Consider the following 24,196-nt stretch of genomic DNA (forward strand, 5'->3'; position numbering starts at 1 on the left):
AATACACCGACATCTGGCATTGCTGTCTACTTAATGTTGGCTGCCGCCGACCTCTTCCTGGTTGTGCACTGGTTTCCTCACTTCTTCCCGCACCCGACCGAGTTGGCTCAAATGCAACCCCAATCGCACACAGCTCCCGCTGGACTCTTGAATCTACCCTTGGAGCTTTTATTACATATCATTCAGTCCTTCTGCTTCCACTGCCGCGGAGAACCAGACGCACCCTACCCGGAGGCGCAGAACGTGCAAGACAGAAGACAATGGCCACATGCATCACCCGATCCCGCAGACCGGAAGGCGCTTCGCTCTCTGTGCCTCGTTTCCAAAGAGATTCGAGCCCTTGCTCAGGATGTCATGTATCATGATGTTCGCCTTGAACGGATCGACGACTCTTGGTCGTTCCCCGCGGATTGGAAGCTTCCGTCCCTTCTACAGACCATGATTTCACGGCCAGATCTGGCTCAAGTGGTCAAGAACTTGCGTGTACATCTATACTACACAGTTGAGCTGCGAATCGATAGCATATGGGACGTTTGCGAACAGGCTGCGGAAGCCCTCAGCCTGACCATCCCGGATGTTTGGCATCGATGGGCGCGGGGGATACACGAGGACTTGCCGGAACACATGGAGGAATTCTTCTTCAGAACGATGAACGATACTGTCCGAGCCGATGTGGGCAGAGATGGGGGTAGATACATGGTCCGAGAGCTTCTCAGAATGCTGCTTGTCTTGCTGCCCAACCTGGAACATGCCAACATCGAGCCGGAGCTGCCTTCATCAGAAGCCATGAGGGCTCTCGGCATCGAGAGATTGCCCTGGAAGGAATTGACACTATGGGACTCGCCTAGACTGATCGAGATGGCCACGAATATCGAAACCTTGACGGTCACCTCATCCATCTACCGCCTACCAATTCCGGCCAGTGTCAAAACGGTCCGGATCCATTGCCAACAAACCACGCCATGGCTCACAGACTGCCTCCAGAATTGTACCGGCATTACGTCTTTCTCGTTTCAGGCGTCATATCACTACCTGTTCTGCCACAATTCTCCAGTTTTCACGATAGATGTTGGCGAGATAATGCCGCTCCTCGATAACTGCCGCACAACTCTCAAGTCTCTTTACCTTGACATTCGCTACCGATCTTGCGGGTACTCGTCACTCCTAACAAAAGGTCCAGCTGTGCGCCTAAAGAAGTACAATGTTCTGGAGGACCTTCTTCTTTGCTCAAATTCTTTATGGCCGACAATTGGGATCACAGAGGAGTTGCCTAGCGACCAAGTCCTCGTCGATATTCTTCCTTCAAGCATCGCCCGCCTCGGTGTCCTGTATCTTGGCGGAGAGATAGACGAAAGGCTCAAGAAAGTGTTGCTTGGATTGGCAGGTTCAATCAAGGGCAATAAAGCACAGTTTCCCAACCTCAAATGCATACGATGCGATGCGAGGAAGATATGCGAGGGCGACGATGGCGTTATCAGCAAGGCGTTTAAACAAATCGGCATTGACCTCGTGTACAAGGAGTTTCCGAGATACGACTGGAGCTACAAAATGAGCACTGGTGGGGATCGTTTGCCTAGATTGAAGTGTGGGAACTACGGGCCTTTCGAGGATGATGAAGACTGAGATGTCAATGTCTTACAGGTAGTTTCGAAAAATTGACAGATGATGGTTTTGGGGACTCGCAACTCGGAAGCCACTGTTCTAGATATTATACGTATTTTTCTTTAGGCCTGTCTGCTGTGGTCCTTGATGAGATCTGCTGCATACTCTGCCACAGCATACACCGTAGCCTGGGTATGCGCCGCAGGAAGCAGAGGCATCACACTCGCATCGACCACCCAAAGTCCCTCAACACCATACACCCGGAGATTTGTGTCAACCACACCTCCCCACTCTCGTGGCATCATCGCAGCCGTTCCAACAGGGTGGTCCAAGCTAGGACTAAGGAATGTCTTTCGCATGGCCGTCTGAATCTCAACCTCATCTTGAAGGGTCAGTCCGGGAGATACTTCGACAGGTTCAAGAGAGGCGACGCTCTCTGCTGCCATAAATTGTCGCGCTTTTGTGAGAGCGCGCATCACGATGTGCATGTCGACTGGGTTGGCGGCTGTGTTGAAGTCAATGAGTGGCGAGATAGAAGGGTCGGCGTTGGTGGTATTGATGAAGATAGTGCCGCGGGATAGAGGCTTCTGAAGAGCAACAGGCACAACAATCGCACCGCTAAAGACAATTTCAAGAATCCCAGCCTCGGGGTTGCGGAACTGCGACTGTAAGACTCGACGCTGTTCAAGGAAACCCTTGACGAGAGAGGGGTTCTCGGCGTAGATGGCAGGTAGGTGATCCAGCGGTTCTTGCTCTGCGAGACTGTCGGCGATCGCCTCAAAGTCCGGATCAAGGTCTTGAAGGGATGAGAAAGAGATGTAGTTTCCCCACGCGTGCGAGAAAGGGCCGGTCTTGTTGACGACGTATTCCTCCCACGCGGCGTCATAGAAGTCAGGGTTGTTCATAAGGTCGCGAGTCGGAACGCTCTTGTTGTTAACTTGATCAAATACGTTAGCCGGCATCAGTTCGAGAAAGCGGCAGTGTTCACGTACACTCATAAATCATGTTAAAGGTTGGATGGTCCTGGAAGTTGGCGCCAACTCCAGGTGCATCGACAACAACGTCAATGTCAAGCGAGTCGAGGAGCTTCCGAGGCCCAACACCACTCAGCTGCAGAATTCGAGGGGTGTTGATAGATCCCGCGGCGAGAATGACGTTCTTGGACGAGATGCACCTTGATGGTCCCCCATCGCGACTAGCAATCTCGACGCCTGTCGTGACATTGCCGCTGAACTTGATACCAGCCCCGTAATGTCGGACCAGCAGATGGAGATTCGGGCGACGGCTGGCTGGTTGGTAATAGGCCGTCTCTGCGCTTGATCGTGTTGCTTCCTTACCACCCGAGTTTTGGGGGATCCAAGCCAAGCCGACGTTCTTTCCATCAGCGCCATCGCGTAGGATATCTGCGTCGAGATCTTCGGTCCATGCTTCCGCTTGCATGGCTGCAAGAGAAAGGATCAGTCATCTGGACCATAATTTTTCCAAGGCAACTCACCTGCTCCTGGCCATTGCCAGGATGGATATCCAACTTTGATTGGGCCATGTCCATATGATTCGGGAGTCCATGTATAACCATACTTCTCAACGTACTTCTCTGCCGGAGGCGAGAACCTCGACGACTTGCGAAAATACTTGAGCAGACTCTTCCATCCCCAGCCGGGATTTCCCAGCTCTTCCCAGGAATCGTAGTCTACCGAAGAGCCGCGGTCCCAAGCCATGCCGTTGATGGTCGAACTTCCTCCCACTACGCTTCCGAGACGCATCCTGCTGGTGCGACCGTCCAAATGCACCTGAGGGACGGATGTCATGTTATAAAGCCGAGGTGTTTGATCCAAGGTGGTAAAGTATGGCACCGTAACGTTGATGGTGTTGGCAAAGTCGCCATACTCGACGACCAAAACAGTTTCTGTGATCTCTCGTCAGTCCTTCCTGAAAACAGCTGCGGGGATAATCTCACTGCTCGGGTCTTCACTCAACCTATTGGCAACCACCAATCCGCTTGTCCCACCACCAACAACAATATAGTCATATTGATCCAGGACAGACTCCATACTGTGCTGGGAATGATGCTCTGGCTTCTTCAGACCTGACACGAATCCAAAAAGAAGCATCAGCCGCAACAAACCCGTCGTCGAAAAGAGTGAAGTCATGGTGTCGTGGAGGAGGCGATAGAGTTTAGCTTAGACGGATCGGCCATGGTGTAGTCTATCCCTGCGTTGGCTTTTATGCTTATGAATCTCTCTCGGATCGCCCTGTCTCGAAGAAAAATACCGCCAGACCCCGCACAGAGAGGGGAATGTTCCAGTTAAGATTGCTCGTGTATGCATCACGGCATCCCGCTGTGAGACATGCAGGTCACATCGGGACAGGGGTTGAACTTGGCGCGGCTCCATCATTCAAGCTGCTGTCGAGAGAGAATGTGCGAAATCGCTTCCAGAGGATCCGCTTGAGGTATATAACATTGCATATGTGTGATTCAGATGCAAGGAGTGTATGCTAAGTACAGATCGGACCACTTGCGTCATGCGGCCCCGTCTTCTTTCAGCTGCCGAGTCTGTGAAACATGGATCACATGGTAAGATTGCAAGGTTTTGAGCTCCGCACTGGAGCTCCCCAAGGTATGTGAACCTGGCACGGGAGAATAGACCTCGGCTATCAAATGACATAGTATCGTCCTACTCGCTATGTGGTTGTTAATAATGCAAACGGCTGGGTCTGCAACTACACTTTCTTCGTCATAACATAGTATCCTCAATTTGGATAGTCATGTAGATCCTAATCGCATGTAATATTTGTCCGCCTTGATATCAGTGCAGAGACAACAATCCAAGTAACTCTAGCAGTAAGTAGCCCGAGTGTTTCCATATTCGAATTGAGGATAACTCTGCTTTTATCAACACCCGGGTTGATGGACGAAAGGTTCTATACGGAGAGGGCATCCACATCGGCTACAGATGGTACAAGAAGACTAATTGATCGGTACTATTCCCCTTCGCCCATGGTTTTTTCTACATGACGTTTGAGCTGAGCGACCTCGCTGTCATTGACGAGGGCCATAATAAGAATCCTGTCGTGGCCGTCGGCGTGAAGAATTCAGGACACCTGGGCAACGCTGGGGCAGTACAAGTTCACGTATTGCACGGGTCGTAGATTACCCAACAATCACCGGACGAACTACAGGGATTCACTGAGGTGCAGACCGCCAGCGTTCAGACTGTCACAGCGCGCGTTGAAATCGAGAAGAACTATGCCACCGGCATTTGTGATCCATTGGAGGGGCTTTGTTGATGGAGAAGGGCACGTAAAATGTTCCAATTGGTTAAAGCAGCCATAATATTATTCTCGAAGGCATGTTTGAGATGTCAAACTCGAGGTGGTGGAAGGGATCTAGCTTATCTATTTTTCTAAGAAAGAGGAAGGATGATGGAAGCTAAGATTTATGAGACAGGACACCCTTAAAGAATAAAGAGACGGAACAGCCCATTTAGTTCCAAGTATGACAGAATGCCATCCCTTTTCTACACTGGGCTCATGAACAGGCTTGCCCACTCTAGACCGACTAGGAATGCGGTTGGAGGGATGTCAGCATGGCACCACCTAGGCATTGTTGAAGACAAATTCATCGTGACTAAGATTCCACCCTTGATTAACCCGAGCCGACGGCATCGGTAGGATTATCATCTCGCCCGGGGTCAAACTCCGCAAGAAGGCGGCCCCGCATGCGGACATTGACGGCGCGGATCTCGGCCGCCCGCCGGCGCCCGCGGGTTGCCGGACTACACCTAACGATTAAAGTTGACATGATGAAGACTATAAAAGCTGTAACGAGTCTTCAAATCCCCAAATACGAAAACACTATCATCAATCGTATTACCATCATCAATCATATTGCCACCATCAATTCTATTATCATCATCTCACTTCAACACCACCAATCAACATGACTCTCCGCATCACCGTCCTCCCCGCCTCAAGCAAGGCCGGAAAAGAGACCATCCGCAACTTGCTCGAATCAGATGCCAAGCCCTTGATCCACGGTATCTACCGCGATCTTTCCAAGGTTCCTGCTGAGTTTGCAAACCATGAACGGTTTGAGGCTACTCAGGGCGATGTGGGGGCTGGAACAGGGCTCGACTTTTCTCGCTCTGATGCCCTCTTTTACGTTCCGCCTCCGACCTACGATGAAACCGATCAGGGAGAGTGGGGCGTCAAAACCGCTAATAATGTCAAGGAGGCCCTTGGGAAAGCCCCTAATGTTAAAAAGCTGCTCCTGTTCTCTTCCATGGGTGCTCAGTACGACCATGGCATCGTAAGTCTCATTTGGTAACACCCTATCCTTGACCAGCAAGCCTAACAACATCACAGGGTCTCTTGCGTTTGAATCACATCTCAGATAAAATCCTCAAGGACTCGGTGCCCGAGGTCGTCATTGTCAAGCCGGGATACTTCCAAGAAAACTGGTCTCATGCCTTTGAGACGATTCAAGCGGAGCCACCTGTCATCTACTCCACGATCACGCCTCTGGACCACAAGATTCCTATGGTAACACTACCATTGAGCAAAAGCTTTTGACAAGTACAAGTACACTAACATTGTATTCTAGGTGAGCATCAGAGATATCGGCCGGGCTTGCGCGGACGCCCTGCTCGCCGCGCCCAAGGACGTCAGCCCATTCTCCTTCGACCTCTACGGCCCCAGACACTATAGCGCGCTCGACGTCAAGGAAGCAGTCGAACAAATCACTGGCAAGAAGGTTGATCTTGTGCCCATTGAGAAAGACAACCTTGCGGAATTCTATGCTCGGGAGGTTCCAAGCGCTCAAATCCAGGACTTTGTGGAGATGACTACTTCTGCCCTCCCCGGTGGCATCATGGCGGGAGATTTCGGCACCAATGAGAGGACTGTTCAAGGAAAGGTTGAGCTAGTCGAGGCGTTGAGGCCCTTGTATACTCAGTAGATATTCCTCGGTGTCTTCGGGCAGGCAGAAGGTATGCGCACATTGGCATTACAGATCAGTGTATCTAGATAGCTAGTCATCTCATTTTTCCACGCAAATTTTATCCAAGGCGAACCTTTCTCCACATCCTAAGACACTCTTGCAAGTCCATCGAAACTGTGCCCTCCACAGCCGTTGACGTGTCCCTGATTAAAGCAACCAACAGTGTCGCGTTCGCAAACCCAGGCTTATCATCTTGAACGGCTTGATAGTCTGATTGCCTCATGCCTCCAACATCACCCCAAGCTTTCCACAAATCCAACATTCGGAAGATATTCGAAGCAAATTCTCCATCGAGGACCATTCTGTGCAGCATGAAGCCTACAACGTCCTTGAGTGAAAGTGAGGCATCCCAGTGCCCGTTAGCCTTGAGCCACTGGAGAGAGTGCTCGGCGACAAGCTTTGTATCCCATTTGGGACTTTGGAGTGCCTCCATCATGCGTTGGTCGCGCCGTTGTTGGTCAGCCCTCATTTTGTCACGCACTAGTTGCTGTCAGTAAGATTCAGAGGCAAGCGAAGGGTCAAGTACTCACTATCGTGCATACTTTGCTCCGTCTCTTTGCGCATTCTCTCCCGCACAGCTACCTCCCGTTGAGCAGGAGCCATTCGCGCCTCCGCAGCCATCGCCGCACGTCGTTCCTGGCTCCTCCTCGCGAACTGGTCAATCGATGCCCCGTAATCATTGTGCTTTGTTGCCCAGTCGGGTGTCTCGGACTCATCAACCATGCCCAAAACCACAAGAACTCCGCACGGCACCGTCTCTTTTCTGGCGAAGTAGAGTATCTCATCCGGGATCTTATAGTTCCAAAGAATAGTCTGACTCGAGGTTCCAAAGGCTGTAGCTGCACTGGCAAACCACACTCCATCTGACTTTACGGGATGAATGCGCAGGTGGTCGACGTACAAGCTGTCGAGGTTGAAGTTGCTCTGGTTTCCGTAATGCGTTTGCTCGGTTAAGGCCGTGACAATTCCGGACATGGCAATTTGGCAGGTGATGGCCTTCTTCGCTTGAGACGAGTTCTCTTGGTGAATTGAATCCAACTCGATCGAGTCCATTCCCTTGTCCGGCTTTTCTGGCTTGGCGAGTCCTTCCTCTGACCCTCGTCGTGACGAGCCTGCGGCCTCGGAACTTCCACCTTGATCTGGAGCTTCCTGTTTCTGGGGCGGAGCCGGTAGTCTCACCCAGTACGGTGGTAGGTTAGAGTAATTCCTCGTGATCCATGAGCTCGACCAAGCTACAGCCAGTGACAGGTTGCCATCCGAATCGTTTGAGAGCGCGACTGTCAGGGCGTCCTCCCGGCCATCTGGAGACATCATGAGAGAGCACCCTACCGGAGTCCATAGTCCTGTCGAACGAAGCAATTTCCAGCCATGGGGGTTGGGGACAGCTCCCAAGTCCAGCAAATAACAAACCAGTTCATCAAACGCAACCTCAACCTGAGGCTGACGAACTTGATCTGCATACTCGACACGCTGAGTTTTCATCCCAATGGAATGGGTTTTCCAGTTGAAGGTGGTCCAACTACCGCCGGGTATGGAGCTCGGGTGTCTTGAAAGCGTCCAGTACTCAGAGCGGTCCTGGAACCTGTCCAAGGGCATGACTGCATATCGAGGTAATTCAATCTCGATGACACGGTTGACAATGTCACTTCTGGTGAGCGCAGTCAAGCGACTACGCCGAAGCATGCGCTTTATGCGTGACAATGAGACAAGAGTCGCGAACGTGTTGTACAGGATGGGAAGCACTTTAACACGTTAGCCCGGAAGTCTTGGCAGTCACTGGTGCGGAAGAATGGTACCTCCCAAAACTGCCAACGGCACGCCGATATACGTGATGATATCAGTTGGCGAATGGCCATTGTCGGCCATCTTGGCGACCTCAAATTGAAGCAATACAGAGGAAACAAAAAGGGGCTTCAGCGCGTTCAAAGAGCTGAAACGCGAATAGTGACTAGTCCGGATTCGGGAATGGCCTCATCCTGCGACGGGACTAATGCAGCCACGCCTCGATATAACAGTAGCGTTCGGAAACGGCCAATTTCAACTCCGGTCTCCCATTGTTGAATCAACATGTTGAAAAACGACAACTAACCACAGTCCAAGATGAAAGAGCTCCTCTTTATGGTCTATTGGAGATGCAGTTTGTGATGCCTCGGTGTCCTGTACTAAAACTTGCAAGGATGTGATCGTGGCGGCATTCCCACTAACAAATGCCACAAAGTCCACGCCAGGCCACCACACAAGCAACACACGCACTGGGATCTGGTGGTTGAATGATAGAAGAGATTCAGGTCCTACCATAGCAACATAACTTCATTTCCAACTTATAACAGAGCTCAAAGATTTTCTCGTTACTCACTACAGCTTTCCCTCAGACCCTTCAACCACCCTATAGTCCTCCACCTCTGAACCTGTATCTAATCATCGGCGGCATGATGCGACTGGCCAGGGTTATTGTTGATCAGCCCTGTTTCGGAATTTGCACCGAGGTCTACAGATGCCAGGATCCAGAAGATCGAATCATAGGTCGAGGTATCAATGCAAGCATCGTAACACCCACAGGGAATGTCAAGTCACGATAAAGGAGCAGCGTTTCCCCGCTTCCTTCTTCCATGCCTGACAATGGAACGCACAGTGACCACTCAGCCATTATTGTGAAAAGCCACATTCAACCATGCATGAAAAAATTGTAACGTCTGGGAACTGAATCAAGTAATAGAGGCTAACGATACGCAGGCTGTGGACCCCGACTTTGAGTCAGCCCTTGAAGTGGTACCATCTCCAAGATGTCCTCAGTCAAAATGAAGCTGATCGATAACAGCTTCTCGAAGAGCCTTCTACTTCATCGCTTCGCTCGAGTCTTCTCCAGTTTCAGCAAGAAAATGGTCGCACTTATCATCGCTTGAGTGAAGGCAGTAGGTACTTGAATCCTTGCAGCAAACTTCGCTAAAGCCGCAAAGAATATGCCTTCCCCAACGACGACGTAAGCTCCACTTAGTAATACAAGGCCGACACTGATGTTCGCAGGCTGAAAACGATAGACTAGGTGCAAAACTTCTCACCGTAGCATGATTTCCACTGACAGTAGACAGACTTGCAGGACAACCTGTACTTGATCACACTCGACGGGAAAAGAGCTCTCAACCCGGGAGCCGAGACCGCCAAGCGGGTCTTGGATATGGGAACTGGCACTGGACTCTGGGCTCTAGAATTTGGCAGGTTGAATAATTTGATGTTTATTCGCAACTGCTAACACTACTGCAGCTGATCAGCACCCAGAAGGTCAGGTAATGCGCTACAATTGCCCTTGTTTATATCATCAACCTAACAGTGGCACAGGTCATTGGAGTTGATCTGAGTCCCATCCAACCCGCATTGTCCGTATGATAACTCGCTCAAGTTGGCTGTAACCTGACGCGCGATTTAGCCTTCCACCGAACTGCACATTCGAGATTGACGACCTCGGAAAAGAATGGACCTGGAAAACGCCCTTTGACTTTATCTTCTGCCGTATGATGACGGGAAGTTTTGCCGACCCAGAGGCAATGGCCAAAAAGGCCTTTACGTCAATCTTACTATTTCCTCATTACGCATGTTTAAAGACACACTGACGCAAGGCAGAGGATTAAGCACAGGAGGCTGGTACGAAATTCAAGACATCCAACCTGCGATTACACTGCATTCCCAACTGCTGAATAATGTCCATAACTCGCTCGGTCGCCATTTGAAACAATCGTATTAATAAACTGTGAATCGAGATATACCCCTCAAAGAGTCCCACCACGGCTCTGCAACAATCGGGCCACCTCTCGGTGTCCTCTTACCATGGCCCAATAGTATGCTGTCTTGCGACCTTCAACCATTTCGTTGATACGGATGCCTTCCGTCCCCAGTAACATCTCCACAATTTCAATGTGTCCGTCCTTTGCAGCATTCACAAGTGGCACAGTCCTTTCGTTTCGGATTTCTTGGCCGCCTTGGATCTCGGCGTTGGGATCAGCACCGTAGTCAAGAAGAAGTCGAACCATAGTCTGGTTCCCCTGCTCTGCAGCAATCGCAAGCGGTTCTCTCAGTGAGATGTCCCCTTGCGTGGCTCTGGGGCTTATGTCGGCGCCGTTATCAAGGAGAAGCCTAGCAACTGCCTCTTCGCCCCTTTCCACAAAGGACAACAGGAAGGTCCATCCCTTGGGGGTTGCGGCGTTGATATCGCATCCCGCTGCAATAAGAGCACGCATCGATTCTTCGAGTTGAAAATGTGCCGTGAGATACAACGCTTTGGATTCGGGCCAGTTGAGATATTCGTTTAGAGCTGTACAACAGGTCTTGGTCTTGGCTTCATTACTGAGAAATCTCATGACCGAACCTTGGTCAGTGTTCAAGGCTGCTCGAACGTGGTGTCCCCAGTTATTGGCGGCATAGTCGTAGAAGCCATATCGCTGGTAGGACTGACGCCTTGGAAGGTCTGGTTCCATGTTTTCGAATAAGAGGTAGTTGAGGCAAATCTCTGCCAAGTGGTCCTCCGTATAAATGAGATATTGACTTCCCTCGTTTTTGAAGTACTCGGCAACCGTGAAGTGTGCTAGTCGAACTGTTTTGTCTTGACCGGTCAATGTCGGTTCCATAGCGAGGAGTCCAGCCGTCAGCGAAGCAATGAGAGAATCAGGGGGCATAGAGTCTCCGTCTAGGTCATCATCTTCGGGGTTGAGAGCAAGCGCAATGAGTAGCTCGCTTAATAGGAGCGGTCGACGCGCCCGAACGACCCAGCTTAATGTTTTCAACGCGAGATTCTTATCTCCTTCTGGTTGCCTGTTGATTCGCTCCATGGCATCCTCATAGAGGTTGTTGATTTTGCTTGGTCTAGGCAAATCATTCAGGGTTTTCTTGAGGTCTCGTATGTTTGTCTGCCTCCCGAGTTGATCCACATGAAGATGTGCGAGTAAGAACCTGTTATTGAGTAAGCGCACAGCAAGAAGGGCGGTGTTTACAGAGAGACTAACATTCCTTGAGCTTTCTCTGTCAGAGTCTCAACTATCGTATCGGCAAGATCTCTCTGGTTCTCCCGTAGGACCCTTGAATATCTGAAGCTGTTATCAGAGATGCGGGATCTCACTAAAGCGCGAATGTCCGAGGCCAGTGCTTGAATGTTGATGGAACCGCATCCATCGAGATGATCCCGAATTGCATCATTCCCCCTCGACGTCACGAAGAGTCTCATGCGACCATTAATGTTGTCTTGCCGTTCAACTTGCCGTAACCGGTCAATGAACTTCATGTTGAGGGAACCATCATCCTCCTCCCCCACATGTTCGTCTAGGCCATCGACGATGATGAAGGTTTTGCTGAAAGAGGCCACAAGCTGCGAAAACAGAGTGGAATACTCATCCAGAGATGGAAAGGTATCATTTTTCGCATGCTTGCCGTAAAGGTCCTTGACCTCTTTTGGCAAGACCTGCTTTTGTTTAGCGAGCTGTTTGGCGAGACTGGAGACGAGGTTGCTCGGGGTCTGGTTCAGCCGGTCTTTGTAGTCGCAGTATACGAAAGATATGCCAATTGTAGCATCGTCGAACTGCTGCCGCAGATGATCAATGACAACTGAACTGGGTTCTGTTAGTTCTGAACAGTACAGGTAGAGCTGAGCCTATACCTTATGACTGTCTTTCCGGCTCCGGCTAATCATGTGTTAGTACAAACGACTAAAAACAAGGTGAGGAAACGCCAACATACGCATTCCGGGACACCAAAGGGCCGGAGTCGTATCGGGCTGACCGTCCCGCCACTGCGTGAATTCATCCTTATCCAGGAACCACTGTCCTGTATTGGGATGGCGCTTGGTGAGGACAGCTCGGTGTGTGTCTTCAAACCTCAGATCGGATAGCCAGGCGAGCACTCGTTTATTCTCCTCGCTCTGGCGCCAGTCTCGCTGCTCCTCTCGTATCGCCTTGACCTCATTATACGTCTGGGCTTGAAAGTTGATTGATACCATCTTGTTCAAGATCTCGCATCGGCGGTGAAGGTCCTCAACTCTGTCCCGTGTCGCTTTGGCATTAAACGCCCCTTTGATGCGCTGCCAGCCAACGCGATGGCCCTTTTCACATTGTCTCAAAGCTGTGAGAAGATCTTCAAGTCCTGCCTTGCACGATGATACCATTCCCGCCGTGGTCGTACTGGGATCATCGATGCCGGGTTGGGAAAGATTCACTGCCCGATGGCCTAAGAAGGCATCGCGAAAGTCATCATGAATGAGGATGTTGATGTGCGTTACCGATAGCACAGCTTTTAGACCCTGGAGTTCGGTGATGAGTGCTCTTGTATCCTCAGGTACATCTTTCCAGTCGCGGCCAAAGTCAACGGCGAGCTGAATGAACTGGGCTGCGACGCCTAGAAGGCCAATGATGCTGAACGGGTCTGCCATGATGCGAGATGAAGGGATGCTGAACGTTGGCAAACATGAGTTCTACGTGTAGCCTGAAGGGCAGCTATTCTTATTTGTGTTTCATAAAGAGCGATCACAAGACACCGCATGGGTGTTTGCATTCCGTGGTCCGCCATGGCTTGGTCTGAGGCGTTGAGAAGGTTACCGACAGAACCGAGCAATGCCTCGTTGCCGATGCTGGTCAGGATGCGTTGGAAGGAGAATTGAGGCGCATGTCGCCAAAGGGTCTGGAAGGATTCTAGCTCCTCGTAGGATACGAACTCCTGCAACAGGCGGCATGGGTTGAAAAGCCGAACTCCAATCAACTCCAGGATGATTGACAGCTGAAGCCAATATTTCGATAAGACTTAAGACAAGTGGCTGTTCTCATTGGCTTTTGCGCTCTCCATAGCCCAGTCTCGATCAATAGTCTGCCCCGTTGGCTGACGGTCTATTCCCATCAAGGAACGCTATCAAGCCACAATCTTGGCCCAGAAGCAAACACGACACGTTTCACGGCATCGTTGTTGAGGTAGCCTCGGCACTTTTTTGTTGAGGGCTGAAATTCCTTTTCTCAGTTGACTATTTATCTCGAAAAACTTGACTTTTTATACTATTGTGTGTGGCTGTAGACAACTCGAAAATGGCGTATCACGACCTCACCAAAGCCGTGCGGCTTTCAGGCCCCATCGACACGTCCCTCCCTTACGACGTTTCAACCGTCGCTGGCAAAACCATCCTCATCACCGGCGGCTCCCTTGGTCTTGGAGCCAACTTTGCCCGTCATTGGGCATCTCATGGCGCAAACTTGATGATTGGCGACATCAACGATGAAGCAGGTCATAAGCTCATCGCCGAGCTACGGTCAAAGTACCCCAAGGCCAGCCATCACTTCTTCCACTGCAATGTGACGGATTGGGACTCGCAGGTGGCTTTTTTCAAGGCTGCGGCGGCGGCTTCGCCTCATGGCGGGATTGATGTCGTGGTGGCTAATGCCGGTATCGTCGACCCCAAATCCAATCGCAGGTTTGAGAACCCAGAGGCCATTCCCACGGATCCGGATGCGCCTTACAAGCCAAGCACCAAGATTCTCGACGTCAACATCACGGGAGCCATGTACACGGCAAATCTCGCTTTATTTTGGCTGCCTAGAAATGGATCCGACAAGGTTAACTCTGATGAAAAGCCCGAGGCTGATGGTCGCGACCGATGTCTGCTTTTCTTGGGTTCTTACGCTGGTGTTTGGCATCTCTGCGGCCAGTCACACTACACAGCCTCAAAACACGCCATTACTGGTCTTTTCCGCGCGATGAGAGGCACAGCTTGGAAGCATGGTGTCCGAGTTACCATGTTATGTCCTTACTTTGTCAGCGAATCCAGCATGTTCCCTCTCGGCGCAGAAGCAGCTTTCTTGACTGGAACCGCTGGACCCGCCCAACACGCCGACGTTCTGGATGCCGCGACAAGACTGATTGCGGATGAGTCCATTGTTGGAAGAGCGCTGCTCATTGGACCCAAGGTGGCTATCGACGATCCCGATGTGGACGACGCCAAGAAGGATGAGAGAGCCGTTTGGGACTGCTATGCGGAAGACTACACCGACTCGGAGGCTTTTGTCTGGCGATGGGTTCGAGCTATGAACGCCGTTGAGAAGAGCCGGGGATGGCTTGGGCTTTTCTGGGATATTTTTGGTGTCATTATGAGAGGTTCCAAGAAGAAGAGCAGCTGAGATGGTGTGGAACTATGAGAGTAAAAAGGACGGGAAAAGGGAGCAAAGTGTGGAAAATTCAAAGTAGATGTTATGCAAGCGTTGGGATGGGATGGTTGAGGTCATGAACGACTTGAGCAAGGATATGACAGGACATTCGTTTCTTTAGACGAACTTCCCTACGAGAAGCCAGACTCCAACTGCGTAGTTCAAAGATGAAATATTGTAGTTTAACATACAACTCCCTACGCAATCGTGGCCATATGTAGCTTGACAGCTAAAGAGTCCAGTCGAGCGACACAGTGCAGTTTCCACTTAAGAGACAAAGCGAAAGTCAAGCCGCTTGCTTCCCTGATCAGTGGAAGTTTCAAGATACCGGATCTTTTCCTCCGTCGTCATGCTATTCCACTTCTTCTCCTTCTGCTTATTCCTCCAGGTATAGTAGACCTTGATGAGTATATAGAGGACAATGTTCAGACAGTTGATGCCGATGAGGACCCGGTTACCGCGGCGATACTCTGGCCTGTCGTCTTCTCTGTAAATGTTGGAGCCGATGATTGACTGCAGCTGAACAGACATATTGTAGAGAGAGGCTGACAGGGCTCGGGTGCGGACCGAGTTGGAGTTGTGTGAGCACCAGGCTGTCTGGAGGGGGTGAGGGTTCGGATATGAGAGGAGCACCGTCACCAGGGCGTACATGGCCCATTTGTTCATGTCGGCAGGCAGGACAGCCAGGGCTACTATGCACGGGAGGAACCAAAGCTGGGTGAAGAGTCCAATGAGAGCCCTCTGTCCAATCTTGCCAGAGATGTAGGTGACCAACAGCATCTATGGGTCAAACATTAGCTGGAGGAAGAGAAAGAAAAATATGCATAGCAGTAGGATGCAGCGGAAAGAACGTTCGTCACTCACGTTGATAGTCGTCCCTAGCTGTGCTGGAATAGTCAACAAGTTCGTGCTGAGCGTGTCAAAGCCAATCTGACGCAACGTGAGGGTCAGGTACTGAGCCGGTGGCATAGACGGCAAGACAAAAGTCAGGCCCAAAAGGTACATGGGCCAGAGGTCAAAGTCACAGAGAGAATCCCAGAATAGCTTAAAGGTGATGGGCTGTCTGTTGTGCATGTCGCCCTTGGACGGGTCGTCGCGAAGGATGCGGTTCACGAGGATCTTTTCCTCACGTTCGTTGAACCAGCCGTCTTTGCGCCATGGCCTCTTCGTCTGGGTTACTGAAGGTACCATCATGAAGATGGACCCGAAGGCAATGACAAAGTTGAGCAGGCCCTCGGTGAGGAAGAGCCATCTCCAACCCGAGTAGCCGTGGACACCTCTCAACCTAAGAACACCATAGGCGAGCAATGGAGCAACGACGCTGCTCAGACGTGTAGCCGTCCAGAGGATGGCCATCCGGATAGGAAGCTCTGTCGCCTTGAAGAAGTACGAGAGGTAGAGGACCAGGTCTGGAATGAAGCCTCCCTGGAGAAGACCCATCAGGGCACGGCAAGCGAGGAAGGATGAGCGGCCGCTGAGCCAGAACTGGCAGATGGCGACCATTGACCAAGACAGCATCAGGGTCGGGATCCATTTCTCGGGGCCGACTTTCTTGCTGACGAGCTGGGATGGGATTTCGGCGAGAAGGAATGTTACTCTGAACAGGGTAACACCAAGGTTGTAGTCTGGTGAAGCGTGAATATTAGATGCCAGTCCATGAATAACAATGGCAAGGAGGAAAAGAGAACGTACCATTGGTGTCCAACTTCAGGTCGTCGAGAAAGTTGTCTGCATTGGCCTGTCCCAAGCTGGCCTGATCCATGTTCAAAGCCATGAATGCAACCCAAGCCCAAAATGTAACCCTCAAGTCCAGCTTCTTGACAAGAGGCTACAGACATGGTTTGTTAGCAGTGTGCCCATGGCATCTCTTGTCAGTACTTACAGTCTCCTCGCCCCACGTCCAAGTAAACACTGGGTCAAACCGGTGAAGGTTCTCATACTGGGGATGCGGTTGGAAGTGCGGGGCCTGCTGAGGGTCGTCAAAGACACTGGGCTGAGTAGCAATGTCATCAGGGTTCTGCTTCTCGGCGCCGCGATTAAACAGACTGAACAGGGTAGTCTGAGTCGTCTCACCCTGGGGCCGGTCAAGCGTGACGATGGCGGCCCTCTCCTTGGCGTCGACCTCTTCTTTCTCATCTCTTAAGGTCGCCATGATGGATGCTGCAGAGGTTGATGCAGAGTTGAGTTGCAGGATGCACCCGAGAAAGAGGGGATGCTGTCACCTTTATCAGATCGTCGGTGCGAGTTCCGAAAAGAATCTTGTGTATCACTAGCGCTGTTCACACTTGAAGCGAGCTTGATGATCCCCTCTTGTCAAGGGGGCCTTATTGGTGCTCTTGACCCCCATACGGGGGACACCCTGCGCCAACGGTTTTTCCCATACTTGGCTCAGTCGGCTCCGCAGCTCATGCCTGGAAGAGTTTGCGCCAAGCAGTCGGGCATGAATTACTGGTGGAGAGTAGACAATGGAACTCGGCCCTTGCTGCTTTATGCTTAATCAACATAAGCTTGACGATGGTGTTGAACTGCGGTTCCGACTTAGCGAGCATCAGGAAAGATGACGCGGACACTGCCAAGAGTCCGGTGAAGAGATTCTAGAGACCGTTTTCTAGATCCCACATGACCATCAAACACTTCAAGTAACGATCAACAAAGCTTGAGCCATTTAATGTTACCATGTCTCTTCGGTAGCTTAGCCCGAGCTAGTGGATACAGTACCGTTACCCTCGATGATAAACTGTCGGCTATGGCATGTTGGGGGCATGGATGGATGCCAACCTTCCTACGGCAGGGCCAATCTTAACCCGCTTAGTCAAGAATTCCCCACGAGCCAAGACAAAGAGGCCCACGTGGGGGTGGCATGTCTTGATCTTATCTGATCTTGATTTGTCGATGCCGGGGCATTACTTCCCACTTGGACCCTTATAAATGGTAAGGCTGGTTTTTTAGCCGGACTGGTTGACAAAGTTCCATGGCCTTGGCTCTCGTATCATTAACCTTGAATCCTAGATTGGGCGATTCTAGACTCGGTTAGGTCGCTTGCCTGGTTAAAGAACCTCGAATTATTACAGCAAGTGGTTTGACCGATATCGGGGCCGACAAGCGTCTTTAGTCGTTTTTCCGCGGCATGTTTCTATATCATTGTCTTTAAGGTTTTTGTTCTGCTGTACGCAACCTCGCATCATGACTGTCGATCATCGTACGAGCCGCCCACAGCGAATTCTCGTTGCTGGTGGTGGTTTTGCCGGTTTAAGTTTCATTGGGAACCTGCTCGACTTGTGTCAAGGACGGAAAGCCCGCTTCGACCTCGACAAGGCTACCAGTGATGATGATAACGGCAGAAGAGTCGATGTGTCCATCACAATAGTCGACGAGAGAGATGGATACTGTAAGATAGCGAGGCTTCCTAGGTGATCTTTGAACTGACCTTGTAAAAGTTCATACTATTGGGGCACCGCTTGCCATGGTCAGTGAAGAGTACAGCCAAAAAGTATGGACAGAGTACTCAGCCCTGGAGATCCTGCAACATCCAAGTGTAAAGTATATCCAAGGCAAACTTGCTTCTATTTCACCAGAGTCAAAAGAGGCTATCATCCTGCCATTCAACAGCGAGACTCCATCTACAGTTTGTTACGATTTCTTCGTCGCAGCCACAGGTCTTCACAGAGCTTGGCCGGTTGTCCCCCAAGCTTTGACAAAGTCAGACTTTCTAGCCGACGTGAAGAGGCAGGTGCAGGCCATCCGGGATGCCAAGGATGGTGTGGTGGTGATCGGTAGCGGTATGTTGCCCGGGCCGTCATTGTGAATTCGGTGATGCATCTTCTGACATCTTGTCTTCTGAAACATAGGCGCCGTAGGAGTTGAGATTGCAGCCGAGATTCTACACACTCACCCTGATACCAAAGTCTCGTTGCTTCATGGTGGACAAACCCTCTTGGCCTCGGAGCCGTTGCCACCGAACTTGAAAAGTTTGATTCTTCAAGCACTCCGCGATCAAGGCGTCAATGTGATGCTCGGGAAGAGAGCCAAGACCGTCAAGTCTTGAAGCGAAGGCAGAAACAAGTATGTCGTGGAATTGGCTGATGGTGGCGAGATCACGGCAGGCCATGTCGTTTGGGCAACTTCCAATCCGATTCCCTCTACTGAATATCTTCCATCACGCCATCTATATGAGAGTGGTTACGTGAGAGTGACCACTACGTGAGTTCTTTCCTCCCATATCAACCACCCCGGCTGACTTAGATTAGGCTAAACATCAAGGATGGCGACTCAACCGTGGCACAGCATTTTGCTGTCGGGGATATTGTCTCTTTCGAGGGCATCCGACGGTGCAGTCCCGCAATGCAGATGGGGTATTTTGCCGCTGTCAACATATATGAACAGATAGTAGCAGACACGCCCGACTTGAAACACTTTGAAGGGTTCCCTGAAATGTTCCGATACGCATTCGGTAACGAAGCGGTGCTATGGAGTCCTGGTGAAGACATTGTCTTTGGGGAGGAACCTCGGCGGGCTGTGTTTGAAGATGACTTGTGCTTGAGGAGTAAGTATAGAACAGCAGGATTCGATCCCCTCGCCGCTTTTGCTGACGTTGTGCAAAGAATGCTGGAACTACATGGGCTTGGGTAACGTAAGATGAACTGAGTATACATTTTGCGAGACAGACGAGAAAATCTTGGCGGCATGACGAAGGATAAGCACTAGCATTCCTCAAGGTTTTACCCTGCGTACGTGAGATTTGGTATTTAATAACTTTCTTCGGGTCGTCGCTTCATTTCTCTTTTCAATTTAATAAATTTATCAAAATGCGCTTCATCACCGACGACAAGCCGCGTCAAGATCAGGGCAAAGAGGTGTCGCTCATGGTCATCGGAGCTGGACTCCCTCGAGCAGCGACATCATCCTTGCAAGCAGCCCTCGAAAAGATCGGTTTCGCACCATGTCTTCACATGGCAGAAGTAATTCCTCATGTGGATCGTATGCAACTTCTTCTGGAGGCAGTGCGCGAAAAGGACACGCAGGTCCGCCACAAAATGCTGCGCCGACTCATCCATGGACATTATGCCATCTGCGATCTTCCCGTTGTGTTCTTCACTCCCGACCTTATGGACATGTACCCCGACGTCAAAATCGTCCTGAATGGACGACCTGACCCTGATGTTTGGGCACGCAGCGCCGCCGACAGCTTTAGGTTTATTTTTTCGCCGTGGTTCAAGTGGACGGGACTGCTGTGGACGACGGACAGGATCTGGTACCAGCTCAACCGAGAATCGGAGAAATATTGCCAGGAACTTTTTGGCGACGGCGACATCTTTACTGGCAGGTGTTATAGAGAGTACTACGACATGGTGAGAGCCGAAGCGAAGAAGCGAGGGAAGGAGGTGCTCGAATTCAAGGCCGAGGATGGTTATGAGCCGCTGTGCAAGTTTTTGGGAAAGGATGTCCCGGAGGAGCCATTTCCAAAGTTGAACGAGAAGAAGACTTTTCAGATTGTTCAGGCCATTCTCATTGTAAGGGGTCTACTTGCTTGGTCAGCTTTGGGTGTTGGATGCTGGGGTGCTTGGAAACTGGCCGATCACTTCCTGCGGTGATGTACGCAGCGTCTTGTATGTATCCCAAGAATGACAATGTAATGACAGGCGTTCAAGTTTCCGCAAGTTCACTCTCTCTGTGAATTGTTTGCCAGAGCTAATAGGGCTTGTCAACCCTTCTTCGTTGATCTGCGACCTATGTTTAGGTGAAACTCTAGACCTACAAATCCCTGCTCATTTGCGCAGCTGCCTAGTTCAAGGACTAATTCACCAACGTCAGTCGCAGCCCATAAATAAATCTTATTCCCACTTCTCACGGTCAGCAAATCTCTTCCCCTCTTCATCCCTTTGTTCTGGATCAACATGGTTTCATCTGAGCCTACGTCTCTTCTGCATCTCCCTCCGGAGATCCGCAACCTTGTTTACGATCTGGCCTTCAACACCAACGTCAAAATCAACATTCTTGACCCAGTGCACTCTGGACAGACCAGAGACGTGAGCCCTTTGCTCTACGTTCATCCTGTCATCTCTAACGATCTCAGATAACGCGCGTGTGGTGGCGACTTCTCCCTGGTACTCCTGATTCAAGAGCCCAGTGGGTGGGCGAAGGGACGAGGCCTCGGTGGCGAAAAGCTCAAGATATGCCTTGACCAGCTTCCCGATCTGATGAAGGAGAAATGCGAGAGACTCATTGTCAAGGCAGCGCAGTCGGATGAAGTCGAAGACGACCACCACCACAAATCCTGGGATAGTTTTTGGGATACTGAGGGTTTCCCTAGTTACCCCATCCCACTACTCCTACAGATCAAGGAAGAAATACAGACATTGAAGATCATCTTTATCTTCTGGTTTTGAGAATGGAGTGCACCATTGGGCGTCTGGAAGAAGTCACTTCGACTCCTCTCGCGACGATGGAATAAAAAGACTGAGAGCCAAAATGGGAAAGAAAAAGCGGACAAGGGCCTCACTTCCAAGTCTCGCAGAGCCAAGCCATCGATTGAGATGCAGTTCAACCTCTTTGACTATTACGATCGGGATGGGGGATATGGCGTGGCGAATGAATATCTAATGTGGTATTGCTTTGCTGGTTACGAGAGGTATGGATCCAGGGATGAGGGTGAATCTGATTTGGAGGCCGATGACGATTGTGACGACAAGAACAGTGACGACGACAAGAGTCAGGGCAGCGATGAAGGCACGAGTGAAGACGACAATAACAATGAGGACGAGGACTACTACATCGATGATGAAGCGACTGCCAAATCTCCAGGCTTGAGATTCACCTTCAGAGCCGTGGATCTGCACTGGGACAACCACGTGAACGGTAACTTTGAAGGCAAGGAGTTTGCCCCCAGCGTCTGGGACGAGGCTGAATTCCACACCATGAGCCCCGAGGAAAGGGACATCGCCGCTCACAAGTACTGGCCCGACACTGAGACGTACAAATCCCTCTTTGTCAAGACGGGGAGAGGTTCGTTGTCATGAGTGTGCCATCTTCCATAGACTGCCTGCTGTATTAGGACAGTAAAAGCTGAAGCGGTGTTGGTTCGATTTGAGCAATGCAATGCTTTGGTATTAGTCTAGCTAAGCCCAAAGTAATCATTGTTTTTCAACCGTGATGGTTTGCCTGCCCCTCGTTCAAAAATGGCGAACTGTAAGCGAACCACCCCAGCCTGCTAGAAGTAGCAGTTGCTAAGCCCCCCTCTCTGCCTTGCGACTCGTACATTCTGCCAAAGCTCACCTGCCCATTGATAGCAAAATGTGCAGGCGTGACGTGGCTGTCGGGTCACGCTCTCCAAGCTTGCAGCCTAAGCTTGCAGCCTAAAAGACTTTGGTCATTTAACACGCACTCCTCCTGCTTATCGAACTCAGAAAACTCAAGATTCTGCATCTACCGTCATGTTAGACCAGAGGGTGATTTCGCTTGCTCCAGAGGGGGATTCAGGCGAGGCTCCTCGTGCCAGAAGACCCCCTCGCTTACGGAGAGCCCTACAGCGGTTGCTTGCTGAAGACATTGAACGGACGAGGGTTGAAAAACCGAGCCGCAACCCACCGCCCACTCAAGGAATATTTGCAACTCCTGAGAACGATTCTTTCCGTCGATCGTACTCCTACAGCGACTTGAACCACACAGCGCAAGATATCAGGCTGGTTCGTGTCTTCAAAGACTGTCACTGCAACTTGATCCAGTGCAAGTTCCTCCCACAGTCAAGCCTTCAAGAAGCGAGTGGAAGGTATCACACTCTATCTTATTGTGCAGGCGACCCGTTGAAAACGAAACCTATCCTCTTGGAAGGTGTCAAGTTCAATGTATTTTCCAACCTGTATCACGCTCTAGAGAAAACTCTAGCAATTTGGAATCCGGGAGGAGAATGCATCCTCTGGATCGATCAAATTTGCATCAATCAGCACAATGACGCTGAACGGTCTCACCAAGTCGGCTTCATGCGGGATATTTACACCAACTCCCGAGGAACCTTCATATCGCTTTCAACGGCCGATACAGATGGGACTGGCCCAAACGGGCTAGACTGGCTGAAAGAATTTGACGAGGCCCATGAAGCGTATCGACGGGGTAGCGCCAAGCACAAGGTGTTGTTCGACATATTAAGCGCATTCCGATCCCCGCGCAACATCGTCCAGCACATCTTACAAGAAAATCTTTCAAGTCCCGCTTTCATGGAAGGTTGGGCTTCTTTCTATGACTTCGTTCAGTGTCCTTGGTGGAGACGCGCCTGGATACATCAAGAGTTCATATGCTCGCCCAAGGCCATCTTCATGTACCACGACAGCACTATTTTGTCCTCGCGCACTTCCTTCCTCTTACTCCTCTGCCAAGTCTTGCAGGACTTTCGAATAGACGACTACTTCTACCATCTGGCGACGAGATATAGGGCTAGAGCGACGAAGGGCGATAGAGACCGCCTGATAGAGGTGTACAAGAGAAACATGCATGCCTCCGACTCGCTTAAGGCTATAGAGCTGCTACTAAACAGTAAAACGACTTGGAGGGGTGATGAGGACCTTAAGAAGGTCCTAGCTGGGTCTCGACACTGCAGAAGCTCTGATCCCAGAGACCGCGTCTTTGCTTTCTTAGGACTGGCGCACCCTGGGTATGATATCGAAACCAATTATGGCAAGTCCAACACCCTCGATGCCACTATCTTGCATACGGCCAAGAAAATCTTCGAATTTGAGAGAGACCTGGAGATTCTGGCATTCGCCGTCAGAACGACCAAGGCAAGGCTGGACGTATTACCGTCTTGGGTGCCAAATTGGGCGTCAACTGAGATTTCAGAGGATGGCCATTTTGCAGAGCTTCCAGGGCAGGACAGACAGTTCCGGCATGACGCTATCGGTTCATCTGTTATCCAGGTCTCTCCTGACGCTAATAACGTCGTCCTACGAGTCCGAGGCCTGCATATAGATACCCTGGAACGACATCTACCTGTATGGGCCAACGCTTTTTACGACGCAGCTTTCGTGACAATTCGCGGTCATATAGTTCGAAGCAGGTCTTTTGCGCAGGAAGGAGACGAGCTCTGGATGCTCATGGGTTCAAAATGGCCCTTCGTTCTCCGGCCATGTGCAAATGGATACATGGTCATAAGCGAGGCAGAGAATATCGACCTGTCAGCAAGGCCGGCGGAGAAGGTACACTTTGACGAGATTCTGGGCCGTATGAGAAAGGGCCTTGAAAGATTACGTATCATCTACCTTTGTTGAACAGCGTGAGGAACAGACAAGAATACGCCGATTCATTTACTCAGTAACCCACATTTCATTGCACACTCATGCTTGCCCAAACTATTGTCAGCCTGCAGGAACGAGCCCGAGTCTCTGTTCCACTTCGTCTGCTCAGTGGGTAGTACAACTAAACCGGATTTGCGGAGCCCTCA

At 50.8% G+C, this 24,196-nt stretch overlaps 10 protein-coding genes across 10 annotated transcripts; 6 read left to right on the forward strand and 4 right to left on the reverse strand.

Annotated features, from left to right (window-relative positions):
• Positions 1-33: 33 nt before the first annotated feature.
• LRP88_14815 (uncharacterized protein) lies at positions 34-1,623 on the forward strand (the record flags this gene model as incomplete). The annotated part of the gene is made up of 1 exon (XM_083251150.1): positions 34-1,623. The coding sequence occupies one exon, from the start codon at positions 34-36 to the stop codon at positions 1,621-1,623; it is 1,590 nt and encodes a 529-aa protein (XP_083093185.1).
• Positions 1,624-1,724: 101 nt separating this feature from the next.
• Positions 1,725-3,653, reverse strand: LRP88_14816 (GMC family oxidoreductase; the record flags this gene model as incomplete). Its single annotated transcript, XM_083251151.1, has 5 exons — positions 1,725-2,539; positions 2,595-3,044; positions 3,098-3,272; positions 3,348-3,508; positions 3,560-3,653. The coding sequence occupies 5 exons, from the start codon at positions 3,651-3,653 to the stop codon at positions 1,725-1,727; spliced, it is 1,695 nt and encodes a 564-aa protein (XP_083093186.1).
• Positions 3,654-5,542: 1,889 nt separating this feature from the next.
• Positions 5,543-6,559, forward strand: LRP88_14817 (uncharacterized protein; the record flags this gene model as incomplete). Its single annotated transcript, XM_083251152.1, has 3 exons — positions 5,543-5,911; positions 5,968-6,144; positions 6,206-6,559. 3 exons carry the CDS (start codon positions 5,543-5,545, stop codon positions 6,557-6,559), a joined length of 900 nt encoding a protein of 299 aa, XP_083093187.1.
• A 100-nt stretch (positions 6,560-6,659) lies between these two features.
• Positions 6,660-8,467, reverse strand: LRP88_14818 (uncharacterized protein; the record flags this gene model as incomplete). The annotated part of the gene is made up of 3 exons (XM_083251153.1): positions 6,660-7,081; positions 7,132-8,343; positions 8,398-8,467. The coding sequence occupies 3 exons, from the start codon at positions 8,465-8,467 to the stop codon at positions 6,660-6,662; spliced, it is 1,704 nt and encodes a 567-aa protein (XP_083093188.1).
• Positions 8,468-10,365: 1,898 nt separating this feature from the next.
• Positions 10,366-13,010, reverse strand: LRP88_14819 (ankyrin repeat domain-containing protein; the record flags this gene model as incomplete). Its single annotated transcript, XM_083251154.1, has 4 exons — positions 10,366-11,326; positions 11,854-12,195; positions 12,243-12,267; positions 12,323-13,010. 4 exons carry the CDS (start codon positions 13,008-13,010, stop codon positions 10,366-10,368), a joined length of 2,016 nt encoding a protein of 671 aa, XP_083093189.1.
• A 643-nt stretch (positions 13,011-13,653) lies between these two features.
• Positions 13,654-14,739, forward strand: LRP88_14820 (uncharacterized protein; the record flags this gene model as incomplete). The annotated part of the gene is made up of 1 exon (XM_083251155.1): positions 13,654-14,739. The coding sequence occupies one exon, from the start codon at positions 13,654-13,656 to the stop codon at positions 14,737-14,739; it is 1,086 nt and encodes a 361-aa protein (XP_083093190.1).
• Positions 14,740-15,033: 294 nt separating this feature from the next.
• Positions 15,034-16,918, reverse strand: LRP88_14821 (uncharacterized protein; the record flags this gene model as incomplete). The annotated part of the gene is made up of 4 exons (XM_083251156.1): positions 15,034-15,546; positions 15,631-16,391; positions 16,459-16,594; positions 16,649-16,918. The coding sequence occupies 4 exons, from the start codon at positions 16,916-16,918 to the stop codon at positions 15,034-15,036; spliced, it is 1,680 nt and encodes a 559-aa protein (XP_083093191.1).
• Positions 16,919-17,949: 1,031 nt separating this feature from the next.
• Positions 17,950-18,571, forward strand: LRP88_14822 (uncharacterized protein; the record flags this gene model as incomplete). The annotated part of the gene is made up of 2 exons (XM_083251157.1): positions 17,950-18,154; positions 18,204-18,571. The coding sequence occupies 2 exons, from the start codon at positions 17,950-17,952 to the stop codon at positions 18,569-18,571; spliced, it is 573 nt and encodes a 190-aa protein (XP_083093192.1).
• Positions 18,572-19,571: 1,000 nt separating this feature from the next.
• On the forward strand, positions 19,572-20,357 carry LRP88_14823 (sulfotransferase family protein; the record flags this gene model as incomplete). Its single annotated transcript, XM_083251158.1, has 1 exon — positions 19,572-20,357. One exon carries the CDS (start codon positions 19,572-19,574, stop codon positions 20,355-20,357), a length of 786 nt encoding a protein of 261 aa, XP_083093193.1.
• Positions 20,358-21,365: 1,008 nt separating this feature from the next.
• LRP88_14824 (uncharacterized protein) lies at positions 21,366-24,023 on the forward strand (the record flags this gene model as incomplete). Its single annotated transcript, XM_083251159.1, has 2 exons — positions 21,366-21,768; positions 22,309-24,023. 2 exons carry the CDS (start codon positions 21,366-21,368, stop codon positions 24,021-24,023), a joined length of 2,118 nt encoding a protein of 705 aa, XP_083093194.1.
• Between the last annotated feature and the right edge of the window lie 173 nt (positions 24,024-24,196).

Source organism: Fusarium phalaenopsidis, assembly GCF_050370095.1.
Source record: "Fusarium phalaenopsidis strain FUZ10S chromosome Unknown contig_32376, whole genome shotgun sequence".
NCBI classification, from domain to species: Eukaryota; Fungi; Ascomycota; class Sordariomycetes; order Hypocreales; family Nectriaceae; genus Fusarium; species Fusarium phalaenopsidis.